The sequence below is a fragment of the Ictalurus punctatus genome, chromosome 9 (assembly GCF_001660625.3).
Source record: "Ictalurus punctatus breed USDA103 chromosome 9, Coco_2.0, whole genome shotgun sequence".
Classification (NCBI taxonomy): domain Eukaryota; kingdom Metazoa; phylum Chordata; class Actinopteri; order Siluriformes; family Ictaluridae; genus Ictalurus; species Ictalurus punctatus.
In genome coordinates this window covers 2,307,275-2,332,392 of record NC_030424.2, presented here as the reverse complement: position 1 = coordinate 2,332,392, position 25,118 = coordinate 2,307,275, and the positions used below count along the sequence as shown (strand labels likewise).

The window sequence follows — 25,118 nt, the reverse complement described above, 5'->3', positions numbered from 1 at the left end:
GCATGAAAGTATGCAAGTTATTGATTAAAAAAATATAGCAATTAAAAGCAGTACAAGTCTGAAAGATCCTAATCCCTGAAAAAAACCCGAAAACAACTGAAAACATTTTTTTTTTTTTTAAATCTCAGAGATTCCCACGTATTTCTGCATGTTTTCACTTCTTTTATTATAATTATAGTTCAAATATCCAACTAAATCCATAGTAATTTATATGGATAGCACAACTAATCATCTTTGCACAAGGACTGACTAGTACACTCTTGTTCTGCATACGTTAAAGTTACTTTCTTGGGGGGGGGGGGGGGGGGGGGTTGGGGGACAAAAAAGAAATACAAAATGAAAAACCTACGCTAGGTGTTCAGATAAAATTCCAAAAATTAAAGGGAAAGTATTCAAATGTAATTGATAAGAAATATAAACAATGACGGGTTGTTGTTTTTTTTTTTTCAAATTCAGGTATTTATAATCAACAGTAAAACTATAGGAACGGAGAATTACTGATAGCTCCTGGAGGTTTTAGGGATCCTGGGCGGGGGCGGGGTTAATATATAGAAAGTAAAAAAAAAAGAAAAAACAACATATTGGTTACATTTCTAAACCGATTAATTACACGTAGATGGTCCTGAATCAAATGAAGTGATCAGGAGGTCAGTAAGACGGATGAAATTGTGTGGTCATGCTTGGACGGCCATTTTCAAGAACAACCCAAGAATAAAAGCAACCGGTGAGTGATGGGGTCCATTACTTAAATACTAATGTGTGGTGAATAAGACCCGGCTTTCAGGAGGTGTGTATGTGAGCTTGTGACTGTGACAGAGAGGGTGAATTAGTCAGCGCTCTCGTTCTGCACTCACCTCCATCACCACGATGTCCTTGGAGCTCTGAGCCTTCACCTTCGGATGCTGCACTTTGACCGCCACCGTCGTGCCGTTAGCCAGGACGGCCCTGTGGACCTGTGCGAGAGACGCTGCCCCCTGTGGCTTCTCCTCAAAGCTCACAAACAACTCGTCCAGCTGTTCAGCGGGAAATAGGTAGAAAGATTTTTTTAATAAGATATATCGGAGAAAACATACGAGGAAGTACTACCTGCAAGTCCTAGGTCTTGTTTAATGATGTATGGCTGCGGTCATGAGACGAAAGTGCGTCATTGTGCATTTTATTGGTGTTCATGTCCTTTTTTTATTCCAATCGTGGTGTATAAACTAGTCAACACCGGTTCTAGCGATGTATCTTATACACAAAGGTGGAACGACCCTAATTTAGATACATACCAACATGATCACGTGACCACCGGCTCAGAGTTCGCAGGTAGACGTAAAAAGAGGGAACGATTTCATCTTCTGTGCACGCACTTGTGAATGATACTAATAAAACACGGGAAGCATGAACATTACAAAGATATTAAGACGTCGTAATTCACGACGTCAGCTGCCGACGGTGAAAATATTTCCCCGAAGCACGACAGGTACTGGTAACGTAACCACCACACAGAAGTGACACCAGGTTCCCCTCATTTCTGGGAAATAATAAAGCATTAATAAATGCACTCCGGGCATCAACAGGCTCCACCGTTTGCTAAGTATCAGCCGAGTCAATACAACGAGCGAGCAATTCTCTCTCCGCATGAAACATTTTGAAATCTTAGTTATTTACTAAATGAGTGAGGCACTTTGCCGGTCACCAAACACAACCCACCTTTGAATGCGTGTGAACAGCACTTAATGAAGGTTGAGTGACTCTATTTAGACCGTTTCTTTTTCCCCGACTGGGTAAACGCACCTCTGGGAAAAGTCAAATAAGTGTACAAAAAAAAAAAAAAAAAGCAAGAATAATAAATGAAAGCACATTATGACCTGTACAAAGTCTGTACAGAACCAAACAACAATGCCTCACAGCCTCATTTAAGCTCAAACAGTGTCTATATAAGCTATAGCGATTAGCTAATAGATCAAGTACCAGAGAAAAGTAGCATATTAGCTTGCTAAAGTTCTAGTCGGATTACTTTATCAAAAACCACATCTCTCGATTTGCTTTCTAGTTATCGATGAAATCTAAGATCATAATTATAGCAGTTACCAAGTTAAAAAAAACAACTCATGCTAGCAGAGTTTTGATCTTTGAATGTCTATGTGTTTACACCTTCTCTAGTAAGTTACTCTGTCCCTTGTTCCAAGATGCAAAATGACCAAAGATGCCGTTTGATCATCTCTATCCAGGTCTCTGGTTAGCATATTAGCTTGCTAATCTCACCACTTGATAGCTTGCTATCTCACCACTTGGTGAGCGGTCACCGATTTCGCCCCTAAACTAATACCAATAAAGACAGCAATAGGTTTTGGAAAGTCACCTTCACACATTTAAATGTTAAAAGATTAACATCATGAACTGACTTCAGCATCACCCTTTTTTTTTTTTTTTTTTTTTTTTTTTCTCCATCCACTGCATTTCTCCAAAAGACTGAGCATCTTAAAAAGTCATGGCCTACCACCACTCTTATGTCCGTGAAGGAAAGAGGACAAACTTATCAATCATAAAGCTTGGCTTCACCGCTTCTCTGGGCATTTCGAACACAGCCCATGTGACTGTAGGCCATCCATCTGAACAGACAGCGTGGCCCAGCGGGAACAGCAGGAACTCAGCCATCCAGCACTCCAACATCCAACCGGGCAAGAAAACACAGCCCACGGCACTGTCAGGGGACAATTCAGTCAAACATTGCGGAATGAGATGTTCCATGAACAAGTCAGAAATCTCAATTGGAACGTTCTCGGGGGGTGGGGGAGGTAATGACTTTAGTACCGAAAATGTCCACGTTGGGAACAAATGATACATCTGCAATACTACTAACACATTCACACACATGAACACAACAATTACAAGGGCTTCTTCTGACAGGGAATGACAAAAGTTGACAAAGCCTGTATCACGGGAATACTGGGCGTGATGCGAGAATAGGACCTCAATGGGACACCGGTCCATCGCAAGGTAGCGCACATACGCTAATACACGTTTAGAGTAAGCCGATCCACCTACTGGCATGTTGTTGGGTGGTGAGAGGAAACTAGAAGACAAGGAGGAATCTGGAGCACCAGGGGGAGAACCTGCAAAACTCCACAAACATCGTAACCTGGATTGACTACGTTCCTTTGTCTGATTAGCCCTTTGGTTAACCTCCTCACATCGGCTGCAATGACCTTTAAGACATAAAAGTCTCGATGGCCGTTTTCTCAATGATAATGACAAGCTGGAAGATTTAATAACGGGACGGATCCGAGATTCGTAGTCCAAACCAATCCGTCCAAACCGGGGAAACACGGAATACGGCATGGAAGCGGACAACACTAACGCGCGGTAAGACTTTCGATTTTACACAGACAAAACTAATTAAGAGCAGAACACAATGAGTAAGAGACCAACCACAGGACAGGGGTGGAAACAGGACCAAAGCGCTGCTTTTGATGAGACAAAGATCCCCAAGAAACAGAATATTTTTCTCACAGTATATTGTCCAATCAGAAAACAGTCCTGAATATCACTAGTTCCTGTCAGTGGCAATTTTATGCAGTTACCAAAAACCCTATAGTCGTAACCTTTGGTAAAAATGTAAATCCCAGATATTTGTGCCAAATGTTTCAACGCCCTAGTCATTGTGCACCCTATAATCGACTTTAGGTTTGACGACCTTGAGAATCTGATCGGAGGACTATGTGAAACACGTTCACAAATTTGCACGTGGGATTTTATCAGCACCTGTGATTGATGTGGTGTTAGTCAGTCTGTGTTTTCACTTCACATCGCCGGGTGAGCAACACTGTTTGGCATTGAGACGTAGGACTTGCCTCGCCAAACTCACTGCAGATGGAGAAGCTGTCAAACAGACTATACTACGCTGGAATGCACTTGTGAAAACGCGCCTGTCAAAGCCTCACAAACTCAAGTGAGTGACGGAATGAAGCTCGGGCTTTCTCTGAGCACTTCACGAACCTCACCGTGCTCAAACTTCCCACAAAATATTTGCTATCCTATATTTGGTGATTATATTAAAAGAACCAGGGCCTTAAAAATTCCTCCTTAATTCATCCTTAAACTTAAACAGCTCCTTAGCCTCAGTAGAAAAATGCCTTATGTAGCTGGATTCTGGACTACACGGTTCCTGTAGAGGTTCCTGGTTCCCATTACCACCGTACTGCAGATATAAGCTTTCTACGACAAAATAAATCGTAAAAGTTCCCACCCATACAGCAGGGGCAAATCTTCTTGCTGTCTCAACATTGGTCATATCCATCCATGACATCCAAAGCATGAGGTGGAAGGATGGCATTTCTGTTTGTTGTGTATACAAAAGAGGACAGCTTTTCACTCTTCTCCAAGCAGAGTCACCTGTCCTGTGATGTTCGGCTGCTCACCAAGAAGACGCTGTGGCTGGATTCACGTGTCTCGCACCAGGAACCTGTTATCCGTCGCCATTCTGGACTGGTAGCTATGCCAAATAAACAGTGTTCGGTATGGCAAGCTTCATCGCAGTACTGTAGTTCCTGGGGTGCAAAAAAGTATCTACCCTGGTGCATACATTGCAGGAGCTAAATTCAGCCTGGTTCCACTGATGAGGTCTCACCAAAGTTGTGGGATACCTAGACGGTATCTGTCCAGTCCGCACAGGTACGAAAAAGTCCAGACATCTGGCTGGAGGACCACGATGTGTCGTCTTTCTGAGGTTGACTAACAGCTTAGAAATAGAAAAGGGACTAAACTGCACTACTGGTTCTCTCTTATGCGTGCGTGAAAGCTTATTTAAGGTACTCCTATTAAGTACTTAAATTGGTGTTAAATATTTTAACGCACTTTTTTTTTTATGTGAAAACGGCGAAAACAATACAAACCATGCCCGCTTTTGACCACTGGGTCGACAGATCGGACACTTTTGTATCTTTTTTTTTCTTCTTCATGTTTTAGTACCTTTTAGACCACTCTAATTGTTGTTTTAATTAATCTAAATCATTCGATGAAAAAAAATCGTTCTTGAACTACCGATGGTATTCCCAGGGGTATATTATCATACTGCCCACTCTTGCTGAACGCTGCAGCATAACACACACACACATACACACACACACACACACACACACACACACACACACACACACACACACTACGGACAGGTTGGGTGTACCCTGAAGTAGAATGGTGGATAATCAGGCAGATGGGCTCTGAATTTTAGTGGCTGGTTCCCACCTGCCTATGAAGGCCCTGCCCCGAAGAAACAGCCACACATTTTGACAGATGCTGTCTGATCCCAATGGCTTCCAGCTGGGAGGTACCCCTAGAGCACACATTTAGGCTCTCACCCCGTGCGGTTACGCAACTTCATGCGTAATGACCCAGAGGCTGAGCAGATTCACTCTCCTGCATCACTTACCTGTAGGATAAAATTAGCTCCTCTCTGCTCTGTGTTATTATTCATCGCAAGCTTTGAGCTTCTCAGCAAGCACGGAATACTAATCAATTTCAAACAAAGCTTAAATCAGACCATATGTTACTATAACAAATGAGTAACACGCAGCGTTGAAAGAGAGCTCCGGAGCAGCAATGCAGCCCCGCATGGAGTCTCTATGTTCTGAACATGCAGCCCCCTCCCCTCATGGGACTGGGGTAATGGAGGCAATTAGACAGTGGGGAGGTTAAGAAGGAATCCCTGGAGAGCTGTAGTCATTAGTGAAGCCCGGTTCTGTGTCATATGCAATATGTTCGTCCTACCGAGAGACACAGAGACCAAGGCAGCCGCTGTTACTTCGGCATGTTCGCAGAATAACCGATGCTGTTACTCCTCAGAGGCCTTCAGGGAAGTACGCTAGGCAAGTCCAGGTCATGTCCCGCCCACACACAAGTATAATCTTCACGTCTTGCCCTCCTTTCTTGAGTCATTTTGTCTGTCTCAATAAAGCAGTCCATCTTCTCTATAAATGATCTGATGTCCTGAGCCGCCTGCTTTTTTTGCTTAGGCTTATCTAAAGCCACACTTGAAGGAGCAGCAATCTGTTGGTGTCTGTGATGACCTGATTACACAGTGTGACCTCTGAACCAACCGCTGGTGTACCAAGAGTAATTCCAGCTGGGATCGGGACTGCGGGAAGATTCGAACAGAGCTTGGCGCAAAATGACGATGTTATATAAGTATTCTTGCCACAAGGATAAAACTGTCCTTATCACGTGGGGAGGAGTATTTAAATGTCTCTGGTCAGGTCAGGATATCACAGTAAACGTGAGTCTTCTGGCTCATAATCTGATTTAACTAAAAAGGCAGGAAGGTGTAGTTTTCAGGTTTCACTTGTATCATCATAGTCAGGGGTCAAAAATGTTAAAGCTCAGATGTTAGCACATCTGCATTATTCATGCCAGCATCTCAGGATGTACAGCGGTGAGTAAAACGAGGCGTCGGCTTCTGTGTGACGATGCCATTCAGGAGACCATCGCAAGACTTTTTGTTAAAGGACTTCAGACACCATGGAGAAAACACCCACGGCCTTGACAAAAATCACTTGTCGTCTGTTGTGGAGACATTCCAGACACGGAGATGAGAATCCTGTGGGATCTAGGGATTTCAGAGTGAATAATACCCCCTTCTGACCAGGGATCACAGTAGCAGGTAAAGCATCTTCACGGCCACCTTAAACCATTTTAAGTGAGTCTGGTGCATGGGGAATTGATTTTTCCTTGTTTTCTTTTAACACTGTACAGTCCAGCTCACACTAATCCCATTCAGCTAATTGTGCAATAATTACCATCAATAAAAGGCCATCTTGTAACAAAGTTCCCGCGAGTGCTCCACAAACGACTTCTCATAAAACTGGCTCTCTGCCAAGCTGTTCATTTCTACTTCGAGTGAAAATATAACGCACTGCGCCTGATTACGACGCGCGAGAACGTTAATTTGCCCTCAGCCTCGCCAAAGAAAGCCATCCCGGGGAACGTGTCAGTCGTTTACGTTTTATCTTTGGCATTCTACAAGTGCGTGAAGTTCTGAGCCATGGGCTGGAGCTCTGGTCACGGAGCTTGATAGGGCACGCAATAGAGATGAGGCTAATGTGAAATGGGGAAGAATCGGGATGCTGACTGGGACAGGTCCGAGTATGGACTCTACAGCCAGGGAAAAGAAACACCAACGAAATAAGGACTAGTTTACTTACACGCCAGGACGAACGACAAAGACTTGTCAAGGGGGTAGGCCTGATAACCGCGTGATAGACCGTCAGGAAAGAAATCGTCCGTGGTAGTCCGGGGATTACGTGACATCTAATGACACGATCGTGGAGCATCTTTGACGGTAGAGATTCCGAAGCATGCGAAATACGTGTCAATGGAATATTTGAGTCATACGAGGTACTTCAGGGGTAAAAGATCACCTAGGGAGCCCAAAAAACCCATTTTTGGTTTTCATTAGAAAACTCGTATCTTCATAATCTTCATCCAGATTTGTAGTATATCATACACGTCCTCCTTCACTGTTACAGTATTATTACCAACGTGCACTCTTAAAATCCCAACGCTTGTTAGAATTTTGAATCGTGCTGATTCGTGCCACCCTGACAAAACTACGTGTAACTCTGTGGAGCTTGATGTCGTTTCTTTGTTTAGGAGAAACGTTAAGTTTACCTTCCTGGTAACGTTTGAAAGAAAATACGCACCTTTTAAAAAAATATTTGTATGCTTATACTGAGTAAAGGGCATAACTTTATAAGAAATACCGATTCCACCCAAAGGTGACACCACCCGCCTTTATCTCCATAAAATTAATTACTATGTCCGATGTTTATCATTTTCAGAAGAAAAGAACGGTCCAAACTGGCTTGAAGCCCCAAAGGCTTTTTATTAAAGTTCTCTTTTTTAGCTTTATGTCATGCAAAAAAAAACAAAAATAAAAATAAACTGTACAGCTCAAGGGGGCGCACGGTGGCTGAGCGGTTAGTACGTTCTCCTCACACCTCCAGGGGTGGGGTTCGATTCCCACCGTGGCCCTGTGTGGGCGGAGTTTGCGTGTTCTCCCCGTGCTGCGGGGGTTTCCTCCGGGTACTCCGGTTTCCTCCCCCAGTCCAAACACATGCATGGTAGATTGATCGGCGTGTCCAAAGTGTCCGTAGTGTATGAATGGGTGTGTGAGTGTGTATGTGATTGTGCCCTGCGATGGACTGGCACCCTGTCCAGGGTGTACCCCGCCTTGTCCCCGATGCTCCCTGGGATAGGCTCCAGGTTTCCCCGTGACCCTGAAAAGGATAAGCGGTATAGAAAATGGATGGATAGATGGATGGATGGACGGTACAGCTCAAGACTGATACCTGATAACAACACCGTATCAGTGCGTCCCGACTCGGTACTCGGCAGTTATAAACAAACAGACTGTGCGTCGTGTTCTCGATGTATTTCAACGTTCCTTCATGAGATCTCGAGATCACCAGGAGAAGAAAAAAAAAAACACAGAAGTATCACTGAAATCTTCCACCAGCAATCAAAAAGCCACGGTGAGTGTTATCGTACAAACCCACACTGGCAGCTTAACACAGATGGGTGCTTTAAAAAGCAATTTGTGCGTAGCTTAACCTTGCCCTGTTCTCCCTGCCTCCAGCAGGCCTGAATCTTTTCAGCTAATCCTCTTATGAATTGCACCGAGGATGACGTGTTAGCGGTCCCTGCAGCCATGACTCTGGACGACGAGGCAGACTGTCTCGAGGCGTTATCGATACCCTTCCAAACAACGTAAGAAATAAGCTGATATCTGATCTGCGACGACAACAGAAAATCGGATTTGATCAGATTTGAATACGGACATTTACACGCACTTAAGTAGTTTGATAAGCGGGTCTACGTTTTTAATGATAGATTCCACCAGTGTATTGTCTTTAAACACACGATACATACAGTGTAATCTGGCTTAGGTTACGTATTAACGCTAGGTTTCTTACACCATAGCGCTGCTGAATTCTCGGTTCTGATTGGTCAGAAGACGTTGATTCATTTTCAGTAGATCTGACAGTAGTACAGCTGCTAATCACAGGTAATATAGTACGCAATATAGCGTACAGGTCCTGTCAAACACGAGTAATAGTATGTAAAAGAAACGTCTTTGATCCAGTTTTACGTTAGCGTCGCTTGTCGTGTTTCTCCTTTTTCCTCATCTGTATTTCAATCATTCCCGGAGGACAGCGTCGGTACACAGACTCTTTTTAGTGCTAATAATTTAGCAAAAGAGTGAAGAAGACAGTGAACGCCGAGATCTCGAAGGGAATCGTCTCTCGGGCGCACGAGAAGTGGAAGCTCGGCTCCACGGCGGAAAAACGGCGAGGCTTTAATAGGAAGCTCTAAGTAGCTCTTAGACCCGGCGTTCGATAGCACATCCATCAGAGCGAGGGGTCTCACGGAAAGTCATTACAAAAAGTAATAAAAATAAATGCCGAGGTGACAAAAGTAGCCAAATACCGATGTTTTCATTTGGAGCATTCGGGATTGAAAAAGGTCTGTTTGCTTTCGCACCCTCACACGTCAGGAAGTATAAACTGGAGACCCCGTTTGGCAAGAATTGACTTCGATGAAGCGAACGGGGTCTGCTGAAAGCCAAGGTGGAAATGCTAATTCAAGGAGAGCGCTCGTTCCGACGCTCGACCTCGGAACGTCCTCCTCGTTTACATTTCCAGAAGATCCGCGTCTAATCTCGGCGTGCATTCATGAGGGACGACGATGGAGGCTGTTGTCGGAAAGTGGCCAGGGAACGGATTGTTTGGTGGATAATAAGGAGTTCTGTAACTAGCCCGACACAAAAGGCGTGTGAGGTAACGTGCAATCAGAAGCAACGGACTACGTTCGTTAGCCGTGCCGCTAGCGACAGTGTAATAGCGGTGGTGGGGGTTCAATCGGCTAACGTTGTCACCGAGCTGTAATTAAAACATGCTGTAATCATGCTCGAGAATCCGAACACGGGTTCCGCCTCTCGTGTGGACTCCCGCATGGTAACTAGAGGGATCAGAGTTCAGGACAAACGTGGGGTTTGTAATTCTTCTTCTTGTTGTTTTTTTTCTTTCTAAAATCAAATACCAAAGAAAAAAAAAAAAAAAAAAGTAAAAAATAAAAATAATAATAAATGCTCCAAGACTTTCATGGTATATAATCATAGTTTTCCATCAATCACACAGAGATCGCTGAATTCTTGGGGAAAATGACTTTCGCCCACGTCAAACACTGTTCAGATCCCTTTTTAATCATTATAACAAAAGAAAAAGAAGAATCTCAACATAAAAAAATTTTTAAAACGTTTTTTATTTATTTGTTTGTTTGTTTGTTTGTCTAAGAAGCAATTCGACTTTCAGAAAATTGTCTAAGGAAGTGTCTATATTTTTTAGTTTTTCATATTTAATCATTCCTGTTCAATTTCTTCCGGAAAACTACAAAGAAACTGTTTTCATTTTTTGGATGCAAAAATGGTATAGATATCGAAAAATACCGAAAACTATGGAACTGACAGTTATAACTAAACATTTTTTTCTGTAGTGTTTATTTTGGGGTTTTGGGGGGGGGGGGGGTGTGGGGGGGTGGGCGGGGGGCTTAAATGTTCATCAAAGCTGAAAGTCTATTTAGCACAGCTGTATAAATAAATGTCCCGAAGTAGTCGCATGTGATCGTTTCATATGCAAAATTTTTGCATCCTAGTGACACGAGAGATTTCAATAGATGAACTTCAATATCCGAAAGCATACAAGGCCAAATTATCATACAACAGTACAAAATGGTCACTCTTATCAATCATAATAAAAGCACAACAGCTTGAACAGGTCCAGTACGACCGAGGAAGAAAAAAAAAACCCCCGCAAACATTCCATCGGTTGTGAGAAAAATTCCTCAGAAATCATATGAAGTCATTGTAGCCTGTCTGGTTGAACACCTTTTAGAGGCCGATGATCTCATTTTTTCCAGACGTAACGTCAGCCTCAGCGTCCTACTCGTAATGAATGAATTAAGCGTCGGGGTTAAAAGAGCTTCGGTTTATGAGATATGAGTGCGCTCAAGAGCTACGACGCTTCCCTGTCCTTGCCTTTTGTGAACAGATGTTTTCTTAACCACTGCACGTAGATTATTCATTACACGCGTTCGTGTACGTTAACCCGAGGGATTTTACTCGCCGAATTTCTGCCTCGATGTTAAACATTAAACAAGCACATTTAATTCATCTAATAAACAACAACAACAACAACAACAACATAGTAGCATGTTTCAATTTACTTTGATTTATTATGTATTCGTCTATTATTCAACTGGTTTTATTGCGAATAGCATTAATAATTTTGTCTGTTTTGGGTAATAAAAGGTTTTAGCAACAGTGTACGGCGGCCATCTTCCTAAACACCGTAACTGTGCTGCACTGCTTATATATCAAGGCAATTTGCCTATGTCAACTATTCTGTATTTAATAAACAACAACGACAACAAGATGTCATAAGATGTTCCTGGTATCCCTTACATTCTAACAGCCTTCTACAGTCGTTCCTTCGCTTTCGTAGAAAAACCTGTTATTGATGACATTTTTTTTTTTATTTAAAGAAAACACACAGCTTATCACGTTGCCAAGGATGTGAAGTTCCTGTGTCGGAAAACGTACAGCTTTACCTCTGACGCTGGAGTTTACGTTCCGGAAAATCAAACCGGAAAATTTCACACGTCGACGATTACACGTTTTTGTTTTTTTTAATCGGTTCGTGTGGCGCGTCCGCTGCGCAAGTCCTCGCGAATGAGCTGTTACTGTAAAAATGTCAATCAACGACTTCTGTCCGATCAGAATCGAGAATTCGTCCTCGCCGCGGTACAAAGCGTTCTACTCGTGGTTTGGCCAACTCGAAAAGCGGTTTCGCGTGAACGTGAAAGAAAACACGGCGATCGGGAGGAATTACAGCAGGAGAAACAAGTTCCGTTACATTATTTCGTCTGAAAGAGGACAGAAAATTAATAATAATAATAATAATAATAATAATAATAATAATAATAAAGGAAAGGTTGTTTTTTTTTTTTACAAGCTACAATGTATGACTGATATTTTCTTAAACTACGATTCAGGACGCTACAACTCTACCCAAACAGTCTTCTGCTCGACATCATATATTTGTTGTAAAACGTTTTGGTGCATCGCTACATCTGTACGGTTGGTGGATGAACATGTCAAAAAGGATGAGGGCACAAACTTTCGACTCTTTAAACTATCCAAGATGATTTTAGCTAAAGCTGTAACTACGTTTTTCCGGAATCTTCAGGACAGGAGTTTACAGTTTGTTTGTTTGTTTGTTTGTTTTTAAGTTCAAGAGATGCTGGTGAGTGAACAGCTCTTTATAGCTGCTATAACAAGTGAGAACACCGACTAACGACAGTAAAAATATCTACAAAGGGTTCGAACTGAATGTTTAATTCTTCAACAAGTCAAACTTTGAAAACTGTCTACGAAAGTACTGTGGTATGAAAAGGAATCAAACACCGTGGGACGTGGTGTTATAGGAAAACCGTGGACATCATTGTTGATGATCGTCCTGTAACGGCAGAACCCCGTGCATTCCGTTCCTTATATAACACCACCCTAATTTTACCAGCATGCGTTCGGAACTTTCGATAAGTCTGATCACTTTTCATGCGCAATTCTTTTCGCTTTGATCGCTTTATTTTAAAAAGACACGGGCGTCGCCTTGCCGTGCCACCACGAACACTTTCCGACCTATAAAACGTCGAGAAATTGAAGTGGCATGAGATGTGGTACGTCTCGTAGGAACGCAGTGGATTTATGGAGCCTCGAGTGCAATCAAGTCTCCGACACCGAGTGTGCGTTTCTGCAGTTTTGCATTTCTGAAACAAACAGATTAATGGCGTGCATTTCCACACAGGGTACCAGCGGGACTTAATCGATCACCATCCCAGTCCTCAGAGTGAATAATTCGCTTTTTAACTCAGCTCAAGAGGAGCATCTTGTGCCGGTCGCCTCTCTCCCGCCGAGCATCGGATCAGATTAGCGAGCAGGAATGAAAAGCAGCGGCACGTCGACGGAGGGGATGCAGAAAACATTCCGACCTCTGCATGCAGAGCGGGGAAGTGTCAGCTGAGCGACAACGACGCGGGTTTGTTTATAATCTAAACCGGGCTACGAGAAACTGTAAAACAAGTCACGGAAATTCACCGTATGAATAAGGAAGTAGGAACAGCTGGGCTGCTTGTAATCACAGAGTGGGTATAAAAAAAAATAATTAATTAAATAAATAAATAAATAAACGATTCACACTTTAAAGATTAAACACATTCTTTTCAGTGTGTGAAATAAGCACGCCGCATTTAAGGCTGCATTCACTTAGCGAGCTGTGATTAAAAAAAAAAAAAAATTAAAAAAAAAAATAAAATAAAAAATAAAAAAAAAAAAAGAGGGAAGAGATTCTGACTCCGGCGGCCTTTTTCACGTCACCTGACTTCATTTTCCGCATCATCAGGATGCTGGTTAGGAACACACACAGCCTGGAGTGCTGTTTGATTATGCATTTGCGGTGAATCAATCGTGCTTTTCTTTTTACTATACATTTCAGAGAAGGTGAAGAAAGGACACACGACATTACAGTGACAATTCAGAGGGGGGAACAACAGAATCAATCAGCAAATGATGTCTTCAGTGCATGAGGTTTGTTTCCTTATTTCTGCACCGGAGCTACAAGGCTAACGTAGCTAACGAGGACTGGAAGCTTCAAACGTACTTCCGAACTAGGCTTAAATTTAACCCGACGGTGGCGCTAGAGCGTTGGCAGCACTCGGCCCAAATTTGGCTAGAATGTTCCTTAGATCCTTGCCAGTCGGTGTGCCGAATTTCACATCTTTTTGCCGGGCGGTTTTACGGGTTGCCTGATACACCCTTATCCAGAAGAATAATAATAATAAGAGGAAAAGGTCGAATAACAATAGGGTGCCTACGTACCTTCCGTGCTTGGCCCTCTAATGATGGGAAAAAGTCAAAACATAGACTCTTCAAAGTACCGCATTGTTTAAGGAATAACACAATGTGGCATGCAGTTCCATGAAAATAATCCCCGATGCAGTGGGGGGTACATTATGGAAGAAGACACAGTATACATCACGCTTTTTAATAAAAAAAAAAAAAAACGTGCCTATTTTAAAGGACCGTTCAGTGACATTATTAATTGTAGGAAGCGATGCAATCCAGAGCGTAAAGGATTTCTTTGTTAAAATAAAGGCCGGGGATTTTTTTATTATTTTTTTTTACACGGAATCAAAAATGGATAGCTGAGTTTTGGAGAAAACGTCCTAATCCAGGCATTGATCTGATCAGCGCTCTGTACGGGACTGCAGCGATGGTACATGGCTCTCAATAAATTTTGACTTCATTCGGCGCGCTCGCATTCACACAGAGAAGAAGAGCAATCACTTTTAGCCGTGCTACGCTCCTATTCAGCGCGGTGCCAATATATATACAGTGGATGAATAGCTTGTTAATGGAGCGGATATTCGTGCTGAAGAGATGGAGAGATAACATTCTGCTGCAGGGGATATGAGGGAGAAATTCGGCGTGTTTATGCTAATATTCTAATCTCTTATCGAGCTATAGAAGAGAAACCCAAATGGTATTTATCATCTTTTGAACTAGCGCGCCAACTCTTTATTCATTTTTATCACCATTTGGAAAAACCTCCGTCCCATCTCTGTGTATCACAAAGCCACAACACAGACTCTTTTTTTTTCCCCCCTTTCTTTATCAACCCCTGCCAAATGGTTTCCGCTTTGATTTTCCAAATGTCAGCGTGTGGAAAGTTGGACCAGCAACTTCCTCGTCACAATTAGTAAAAAAAAAAAAATCAAGAAGACTTCAAAAGACTTTCCGATTTAAGATTTCGGCTGTTATCGGAACATCAGAAGAGGCGGAGTTAAATGGTAATCCCGCTTAACAAGTATTTCGAAGCAGGAATACGAGACATATTATTTATTTATTTATTTTTTTTTAAAAAGAGAAAGGCCGAGTTCTCAGGTGTAACGTATCTCTGTAGCGAGAGGTCAAAATCGTAAATGCTACGGCTAAAGCCGTAAATGTTGGCACCTCTGCTTCGTACCGCTTCTAACGTAATTTAAAGCCAAATTTCATACAGCAAATATAAAAACACTTTCTTTTTTTCCCCCCTTTCACAAACCAAAAAAATCATTCATGCATTGCATCACATTAAGGATAGGATTTCCACTTAAGCACGATATCCGAGTTTAAACAGGTACATAACGGCAGGTTTATGTTAAACTCATTTAAAAGAAACCCGTACGTGCGCTAACTTAATTTATTGTAGTAACACGGACATCATGCCAACATGTAAACGCTACATAAAAGCCGTGATCCCTTTTTAAAGTGACCATTAATAACTTGAAACGGGATGTGCAAACTTTTCGAAATGTAGTCAATTTTGTTAGATCATCCAAGGGGGGTGGACCATCGAATTTAAGCAAATTAAATGCCTTAACTTGAAGCAAAATTGTGTCAGCTGTCAAATGTTTTTTTTTTTATTTTTTTAAATATATAGAAACTTAATAGCATAAGACAAAAAAGAATTAGCTATAAATAAATCCAATAATTTAACTCCATGAAGATGAAAATAAAAGAACATTACCATAATATTTAGGGACTTTCATTTGTAAGATGTAAAGTTTGTACAAAATGTCCAGTTTGTAAGCAATTTGTAACGTAGAACGTAAAAATTCCAGTATTTTCTCAATACGAATACATTTTTTTACCTAAGATTTTCCAAGAAAAAAATAAAATAAAACCCCCCTCCCCCGTGATGTAGCATATTTCTGAGGGAAACATTAATGACGTATTATTTTTTATACATTCAAACATGAGAAACATTCAGGGGTTTACAAAAGTCTTCTTGACGAGAGATTACAGGAAAAACAAGAATTTAGTCTTTTATTTGGTATATAACCCTGCCATTCAGACCAGAACCACAACCAGAATCAGTGGACGCCAGAAAAGTGAAAAATACCTTTTAAAGGCACGTGTAAATAACGTATTTGAGCGTACCATTAACGGTATAATCCTTTCCGATTGTGTCCGAGCTGTTCGTTTTTCGCCGCCTGGACATTAAGTGCACAGGGGGACAGGATCGGAGATGCCCCGTGTGATGAGTTACCTCAGTGAGCTTCCCTGGCTGAATTACTGCATCAGACTAACGTGTTTGGATTGTAAATCATCGCGCTATAAAACACGCGCGGACACGTGGTAAAATCGACAGCCGTCGGTCTAAAAGCACCGATCGTACACAGATAAACATCAAATTGGAGCTAATTTTACTAAAGTAGCACGGTGGCGACATTTCTGCGAACGAAAAAACCCTAGCACGCAGAAAGAAAAACAAAAACCCGACCAAAAATCCAACCACGTGTCGATTACCAAGAGAGCTTTCTGCTGATTTTGTTCCAAGAAACAAAAAGAAAACAATGAGGTCAGGCTTGATTGCTACTAGCAGCACCTCCATTTTGTAAAGACCAATGAGGCCTAAGTCCCGCCCATTTGTTTTCTATAGGCTCACCTGACCGAGGCTTTCAAATTTACTCATCAAAGTCACCTAGATAAAGTCAAAGCAAGGGGTAACCGCTACCAGAAGCAAATTCGACTTTCACGTCCTGCGTCCTCGCCCTTCGGTGACGCATCGTTTTCTGGTGCCTCCAGTCTCGCTGTAACGAAAGGTCAAACGTAAGACGTAAATGCTACGTCTAAACTGTATACGTGTATCAGGGTGCATCTGGCAGCTCATAGAACCGTCTGGTAAAACGTTGTGAAATTCGGCACACCGCTTGAGGAGGGTCTAAGGAACATCCTGGCCAAATTTGGGCTGTGTGCTGCAAACGCTAGCGCCACCATCGGGTCAAATTTGGGCCTAATTAGGAAGTACGTTTGAAGCTTCCAGTCCTCGTTAGCTACATTAGCCTTGTAGCTCCAGTGCAGTCTATATGGTATAGTACCGTTACAGTCACAAGGTTCCGATCTACGATCGCTACTAGTTACGGGTGTGTCGCACAACAGTTTCTACACAGCACTAGTTTTACACAAGTTACACTCAACTTAAGGTTAAAGACAAACTTTATAACCTGATTTATGCTTGAATTTATGTTCAACTGGTGAAAGTTGCTACTTGTTTTAATTCACTGGTCTCAATTTTATGATTTCTGGTGAAACTTTATATCCTGATTTACGGTCACATTTATTTAGCTTTTTAAATCGCCGGTTTTTCGTACGTTTTTTTTTTAATGTGGGAAAAGTATACCTCGTAATACCTCGCACTGTGGGTTCGTTTAGAGAGTCTGGCCTAGTACGACTCCGAGACAAACAACTTAAAACGTCATGGCCAAATCCGCACACTATACTGCTCTATTTGCTCATTCGTGGACAAATCAATTCGCAGTTCTGTCTACCATGGGTGTGATTTTGAAATGACACCCATAACCGTCTTCATAACCTGCCATGTATATATTCGAACTTGTAGTGTGATGAAGAAAGGAGAAAAAAAAAAAAAGGCTAAGACTTGAGTCGATGTTCCACGTGGAGAAGCAAAGCCTTATGGAATTGGCTTCGCTCCTGTTGAGCAGCATATTGCACAGCGCAGCGTTGTGGCGTTTTCTGTGAGCTGTGAGCTGAGCACACAGATTGGAAAGTCATCTCTCACTACATATGCCGTCACTAAATGCTGAAGTTTCCTATATCTCTATGCTTCTTTGCTCTGTTGAAGTAAGTAAGCTACACGTCTGTCTCGTTCGGACGAGGACAAATGTAACCGATCTTTCGGCCTGCTTTATATATAGTTTTATCCAAGAAACGCCTTTCTATCAGAGCCAGGATGAACTTTTTCAGCCGAGATCGGACCAGACGGGCTAGCCTTCGCTCCCAACACGTATCAGCGAGCCTTGGGTGCCCACGACCCTGTCGCCGGGTCACCGGTTGTCCTTCCTTGGACCACTTTTGGTAGGTACTAACCACTGCATACCGGGAACACCCCACAAGACCAGCTGTATCGGAGACGCTCCGACCCAGACGTCTAGACATCACAATTTGGCCCTTGTCAAAGTCGCTCAGATCCTTACGCTCGCCCGTTTTTTCCTGCTTCCGACATGTTAACTCTGAGACCTGCTTGTTTACTTACCGCCTAATAAATCCCACCCCTTTACACGTGCCACTGTAACGAGAGCGGTTACATGGGGTGGGGGGAATAAAATAAATCGATGATAGCGTGATGTGGCGTGACTGGGTGTGAAGTAGAGTTACTTTTACCACTCTGTAGTCGATCATTGTCCGATAACAGAAGAGTTTTATTCCTCAACGATCGCGGCAGGGATTCCGAACTGCGATTAATTAAAGAACGTGTCATTTTTAACCGTTTAAAAAGTTACGTTTAACGCTGTGGAACGTTGACGAAAACGAGTCCGTTCCTGCTTAGCTGATTAGCCGGCTAGCTCCTATTAATGTCTGGAAGACAAGACTTGCGTATTCATGTACAGTCCGTTTACAGAATCTTTAGTATTTGTTTCACGGAGTTGTCGAGATGTTCCTATAAAGAAATATTAAAGGATTTATTACCATTAACATTAAAATAACGCCGGACGTGCTTCGGAAAACGCCACTGTAACGCGCCACGTGCGCGGGGAGACGGATCCGCCTCTGAGAGATGAAGAAAGAGACAGTGTGAGAGAAAGAGGAGAGATTAATCACAGCTGCCAGAAGACTTAATGCATCGGTCTGCCCTGAAAGTGAGCTGCCAAAGCTCTGGTGGTGGCCCGCTGAAGTAAACGCCCCGTATGAATCCACACGTCCTGCGCATCATTAGAGAAATCATGCACATTTACATGCTCAGCTGGCTGCAGCGTAATTGAAAATGCGGCATCGGCGAGGGAAGAAGCTTCCCGTGGACACGCCCCTGTCTCCCGCACGTCTCCGTTATATAACCAGGCAGAGACTCGAGGATCGGAGGCTGAAGCTCGTCTGCCATCTGTTGTTTGCTGCTCTGCACTAATGCAGCTTCGCTTTATACGAGCAGAAAGTCTCGAGCGAGGACCGCACAGGGGATCGCATCCCGGTTTAAGATGCACGCATGGAATAACGCGGTGTAAATGACGGCACGGATGACGAGGCGTGATGACTTTGCACCCCGGGAACACGCCTTCCATCCACCGGAGTTGCACAGCATTATGAAAATAAGCCTTTATTTCACTCACTATAAAGAACAAAAACGCTCCCTGAAACTCCTCCTCTTCCTCTTCTCTCAAGGACGCCGTGACCGAAGAACTCGGGGCGAGTTTTTTATTTTTTTTCACGCTCGGAAGAAAGAAAAAAAAAAAAAAAAACCCAAAAAAACCAAAGATGGAGGTTAAGGAAGTGACTGATGGGTTCTTCCCAGAAGGTTAAGTGAGTGTTAAGGTCTGATCCACCTGCTCGGATGGGGTGTTAGCTCAGCTACGCTGACTGAACACCGAGCGTTCTGTCATTACACACCTCACTGTGCTCTGCAAAGTCACCGAAATGGCTCGCGGGAACGTTTTAAACACTATCAAAACACTTTCAGCGTCGTGAGAGGGAAATAATCGACGGGGTGATGAAACGGAGTTACCGTTACCACACCGCGGTGGATTCTTTCCCAACACGTGATACTTTTTATCCATTTATAGCTACATTTAAATGCTGTGGAACGTTCATCCTCCGTAATTAGTTCCAGGTTACGCTGCTGCTAGCACAACACCCAACGTGCTTCGGAATCGATTTAGCGATTTACATTAAAAGTAACTACAAACGGATAAAAAAAAAGAAAGAAAAAAAAGTAGCATTATTTGTCGTTCTTTAGCGCCGTTTCTGTTATCGATGGAAAAATTGCGATTCGTAAATCGCCGTTGTGCGGGAGGAACAAAACGCTTCGAGACGTGATGTCGACTCTGAAAACGACTCAACGGAGAGTCACGTGCTAAGCAAAAAGTGGGGAAGTGGGCGTGGCTACGGACAGGAGATTCAAAACGCGATCTGGAGAAAATCTCCGATCGGCTCTGACGCGCGACGGGTGAAAGTCCGGGCCGTGTCCGCGCGTGCCGCGTAACGTCAGGACGTTCCGGAGGAATCTATAAAAAGCCGTAAAGCTTTATGCCTCCGCTGAGTGATAAAAATCTGCGGCTGTAATTGCTGCTCTGATCTTGGAACGAAGACAATGCGCTCCATAAGCACGGGGAAAATATATAATCAGTCCGGCGCCGCTTGCTTTCTCCTTCGCGCGGCAAATTGCTGCCTCGGAAACGTTCGTCACAATGGGGCTGCTAAAAATACACCGCAAAGTCAACAGCGCGAGCGTGCAAAAGAGCGCTTCACTTAACAAGCACGCTAAACGAGATGGTTTTAATTACGCGCAGCACAGTACCGTCTGAGCAACCGCTTCAAGAAACTTCTGCCGTTAAAGAGGTTGAAAGAATTTCAAAGAATCGGGTTGTTCTTCACAAGGAGGAGAAATGTAAATGTAGTTGAGAGGCTGAAAACGTCTAGATTTGACCAAATTCTTATTTTCCCCATTGTTGTTGTTGTTGTTGTTGTTGTTGTGGTGGACAGTCGATTCTTTTCATCTTTGTCTTCTTGTTGTTTGTCCTTCATATATATATATATATATTTATTATTTCATCTTGTTGTATTTCTTGCTATAATTCTATCGTTTTTTCGTTTTTATTTAATGTTTTTATTTTTAGTTTTGCGCGTGGATTTTTTTCTTAGCATTACTATAATATTTCATTTGCAAATTTTGCTATGTTGTTCTTCTTCTTCTTTTATTACCGTGGCAATTGAAATTTTTGTTATTTCCGCTCCTTTTTTTTTTTTTTGGCTAAAATTGCTATTTTTATTGCCGTTTTTTTTTCATGTTCGTGTTTCTCTTATTATATTCCTGCTCTGGCTGTTTTTCTTATTTATTCTTCTTGTTCAGAACAGTCATTACTCTCCGAGCAGGCTGACGTTGATATTTGGGCTGAAGGTCTGACGGAAACGATATCCACGGCTTTAAAATCGAGCGAAGGGAAGTGAGGGAGTGGAAAATCCTGAACCCGAGACTACTTTTTTTTTTTTTTTGCTCCTGCAATATATTCCTGCGATATCAATAATTCCTTATCTAAATGGATCCAGGACACAGCAGCAGCTTGTGTTCGTGTGTGGTCATGCCACTGCTCATACATAAGCATGAAGGAAGATGCTGGAGATGCTGGAGGTTACCTCTGAGTGGGGTGCCTTTTCTCTCCCCCCCCCCCCCCCAACCCAAAGCTGTGGCAGCAACGATGCCCCCTGTGGAGGCTGTTTTCAACATGAATAATGATTTTCAGTCTGTTTAACACCAGCAAAATATAATATTTAAAAAAAAACAAAAAAACAAGGATTTGTCGTGTTCACAAGACGTCAATAAGGAGAAGATGGAATTTTTAAAAATCAGGAAGAGGAGAGACTTTTATTGTGGCACTCAGACAGACAGATTATTCTCAGGCTGAGACGAGCTCAACGAGCCGTGATGGGTCCATCGCCCGCTCTCCTCCCGACCCACAATGCCGAGCGGCTGAAAATGCCTTTCCTTACATAGCACACACTCTCAGTGAAAAAAAAGAAAGAAAAAAAGGAATGGGGGGGTGGGGTGGGGGGGGGGGGGGGGGGGGGGGAGAGAAAAACACTCCAAAACCAGTTGTGACCGGGCTGCGATTACGTAATGCTGCAGCCAGAAAGGCTCTGTGTGGGTGTGTGTGTGTGTGTGTGTGTGTGTGTGTGTGTGTGTGTGTGACAAAAAAGACATGGGAGGAGGGAAGGGAAGCGGAAAAAGAGCGATCTATTAGAGCTAATAATTACAATAATAAAAGCACAAAGACGTGATCGTCTCAGTGAGACGCCAGAAAGAAGACGTGTCAAGGTCGCGGGAGGCGCGGACGCGCTTTAACGACCGAGTGTGTGTCCTTCAAGGCCGTTTGAAGGAAACTGGAAAAGTACAAGGTGCAAGTGACATCTACATGAAATGTGTGTGTGTGTGAGAGAGAGAGAGAGAGAGAGAGAGAGAGAGAGAGAGAGAGAGAGAGAGAGAGAGAGAGAGCGCCATCCTCGCAACAAAACAATTACCTCAACCAAATAAAGTTTAAAAGCGTGTCAAAACATTCTGGCGGCAGAGCCCTCTCACACAGGGGCACCCGCAAACAAAAACAAAATGGCTGCCGGAAGAGGACGTTTTTTCCCGCCATTTCTGATTTCCCGCCGTTTACCACAGCGTGAACCGTGACGATCCAGGACAGACGTCGCACGTCACATATAGAGCAGAGATGTGTGGTCACGATGGTAGAAATTTGGAAAATAGAAGTTTATAAAAAAAAAAATTAAAAAAAAGAAAGAAGTTCGGTCATGTAATAAGATATAAGCTCCTGTATGAAAAATACCTTTAAAGCAGCTGGAAATTTAGCATGCTACAATGTAAAACTGTTTTATTTTTTATTGAGTATAATATTAATTTATATTTCATACACATTTTTATATTTAACATTTTTTATATTAACAATTAGTAGTTTTTATTATATGTAAATATATTATGTTATATTTGCTATTGCTGCTGCTATTATTATTATTATTATTATTATTACTACTATTATTATTTTATTTACTATTATTATTATTAATATTATTATTACTACTACTACTACTACTACTATTATTATTGTTGTTATTATTATTATTATTATTATTATTATTATTATCATATAGCATTAAAATAACCGATTTTTATCATCATAACAATGATGACCTATATTTCTTACTATTTTATTACAGTAATTGTTTTTATTATTTATTATAGCGTTATTATATTTGTACCATTTATATTTTTTGTATTAAGATAATAAAATGTTTTAATTATAACATTATTATGATAAAAAATAAAACAACAATTAAAGCAGTGTATCACTGAATCTTGTAAAATATTAATGACTAATTTTTATCATCACTGTAGTAATTACTGTTATTATACAGTATAAGCAATAATAATCATATTTATTTATTATCATTGTTATTATTATTATTATTATTAATGTTGTTTTGTTGTGGTATTATTATTATTGTTATTATTAGTGTTGTTATTATTAATAAAAATAATAATAATAATAATAATAATAATAATATATTGGAATTTCAGGGTGATCAGTAAAAACTCTGCACTTAAATCATTTTTATTAATCTTTTAATTTAAATGGATGTAATAATTAAAAAAAATTTTGTACTTTTTTATTCTACTTTAAAATGGAAATAAACATGTTTATGTAGAATAGAATAGAATATATGTAATTATAATAGAAACATGATTTGCACACACGCTTCTAAACAGTTTCTAATTACACTCTATTAGAATTTTAAAATACAATTTATATATATATATATATATATATATATATATATATATATATATATGTGATTTAGAATTGTTATTTATTTATGATATTCTGGTTGTTTGTTTTTGCTGGGGTTTTTTTTTTGGTTTTGTTTTTTTGAACACTGAGATGTCAGAGCAGTGTCAGTCTGCAGTTATTGAGAAGCTGACCTCTTTGCCCAGATCTTCTCTGATGACCTGCTGGATCTCCTGCATGGTGCTGGACGGAGCTCGGCTGTGGAGGATCTTCAGAGTGCTGGTGTACTCCTCGGGCAGGAGGTAGTCCAAAGCACCGAGATGCTGCCCCACCTTAATGAACGTGCCTCGGTTCGCACAGCACAGGTCTCTGAGCCTCTCCGCCGAGCGTCTGTGGACCTTCACACACACACACACACACACACACACACACACACACAATCTGTGAAATTCCCAAACATCTCTCTCTCTCTCTCTCGCTCGTGTGTCTCTCACACAGTGGTCTCATTTGTCCTAAATTGTGATTGAATGGGACTCGGGGATGTCGGTGCGGGTTTGAGACGCCGGTCGGTGCCAGCTGGTGGAGTTGATGGCGTTCACACAGGGACGTCCCTCTGGGACCCGAGCGAATAAAGTGGCGTGAAATGAGCTCTGTTAACCCCTCACCCCGACAAAAGGCGTTCCCTTTGTGATTCAAACGCTCCTCATTCAAATCATCACTCAAACCACAAAGACCTCACATAGCTAATTATGCTCAAAAAGCCTGGAGTGTGTGTGTGGGAGTGATAGATATATATTTGTGTGTGTGTGAGTGTGTGTGTGTACATTATGTGGAAAAAAAAAGCCCTAACACTAACATCGAAAGAATGACCTCATAAAACTATTAACGATTTTTTGTAATAAATTTTGTAAAAAAAAAATTTTAAGTACATTTTGAACATTTTTTGGAGACGTTAAATAACTCATTTCAGCGAACAGGCATTACTGTATTGCTCGCAGTTTGTTCTCAAACCTAAATATCATGACGCACGTCATGTAGCGTAGAAATATCGTTGTGACGTGAGACAGACACCAGAACTGCTGCAGATCGTGTCGATACGGAAACGTCGGCGTGCCGTGACGACGAGTCGTTCACAAAGGAGTCGGTTCATTGAGTCGACTCATTTAGGTGAATGTTGAGACTCAAATACACGAGGTGTCCTGAACTGTCTCACTCCTCTTACTCCACAGCAACTTGACAACAATTACTTTATTAAACGTAGGAAACTTTTTTAAATGGCACATCAGACTTTTTTTTTTTATCCGTTTACTGTTACATTTAATGTTGTAGAATGATAACCGTAATCGATGATTATACATTTTTCGCTGTTAAATGGCAACATCCGTTTATTATTAACCTTAGATTATGTGGCGCGTCCATCACGAGTCCCTGTGAATGAGCTGTTACCATAGAAACAATAAAGTATTAGAGCGTTAATATTATAAAAACCTGGGATTTGCAGCTGCACTGACCACAGTAATGCAAAAAGACCGATCACTCATCATAATACTGCAAAATTGGTCCGTTTAGAGATTTAAAAAACAAAAACAAATCGGTGAGTCATTCAGGAGCCGAAAGAATCGACTCTTACCGGTGAGCCGAGTCAAATGATTTGACTCACTGAAATTTTTCTCGGACCCTGTTACTCA

The 25,118-nt window shown here is 41.8% G+C and overlaps 1 protein-coding gene across 6 annotated transcripts in view; it reads right to left on the bottom strand.

Moving 5' to 3' along the window:
- adck1 (aarF domain containing kinase 1) overlaps positions 1-25,118 on the bottom strand; it is a 96,476-nt gene that overhangs the window by 43,543 nt on the left and 27,815 nt on the right. For all 6 annotated transcript variants that reach the window (XM_053682528.1, XM_017476628.3, XM_017476630.3 and 3 more), the window contains 2 exons: positions 23,625-23,828; positions 855-1,013 (listed from right to left, as the gene is read on the bottom strand). In XM_053682528.1, the coding sequence (XP_053538503.1) occupies positions 855-1,013; positions 23,625-23,669 (204 nt within the window). In that variant the 5' untranslated portion in view covers positions 23,670-23,828. The remainder of the gene's footprint in view (positions 1-854; positions 1,014-23,624; positions 23,829-25,118) is intronic.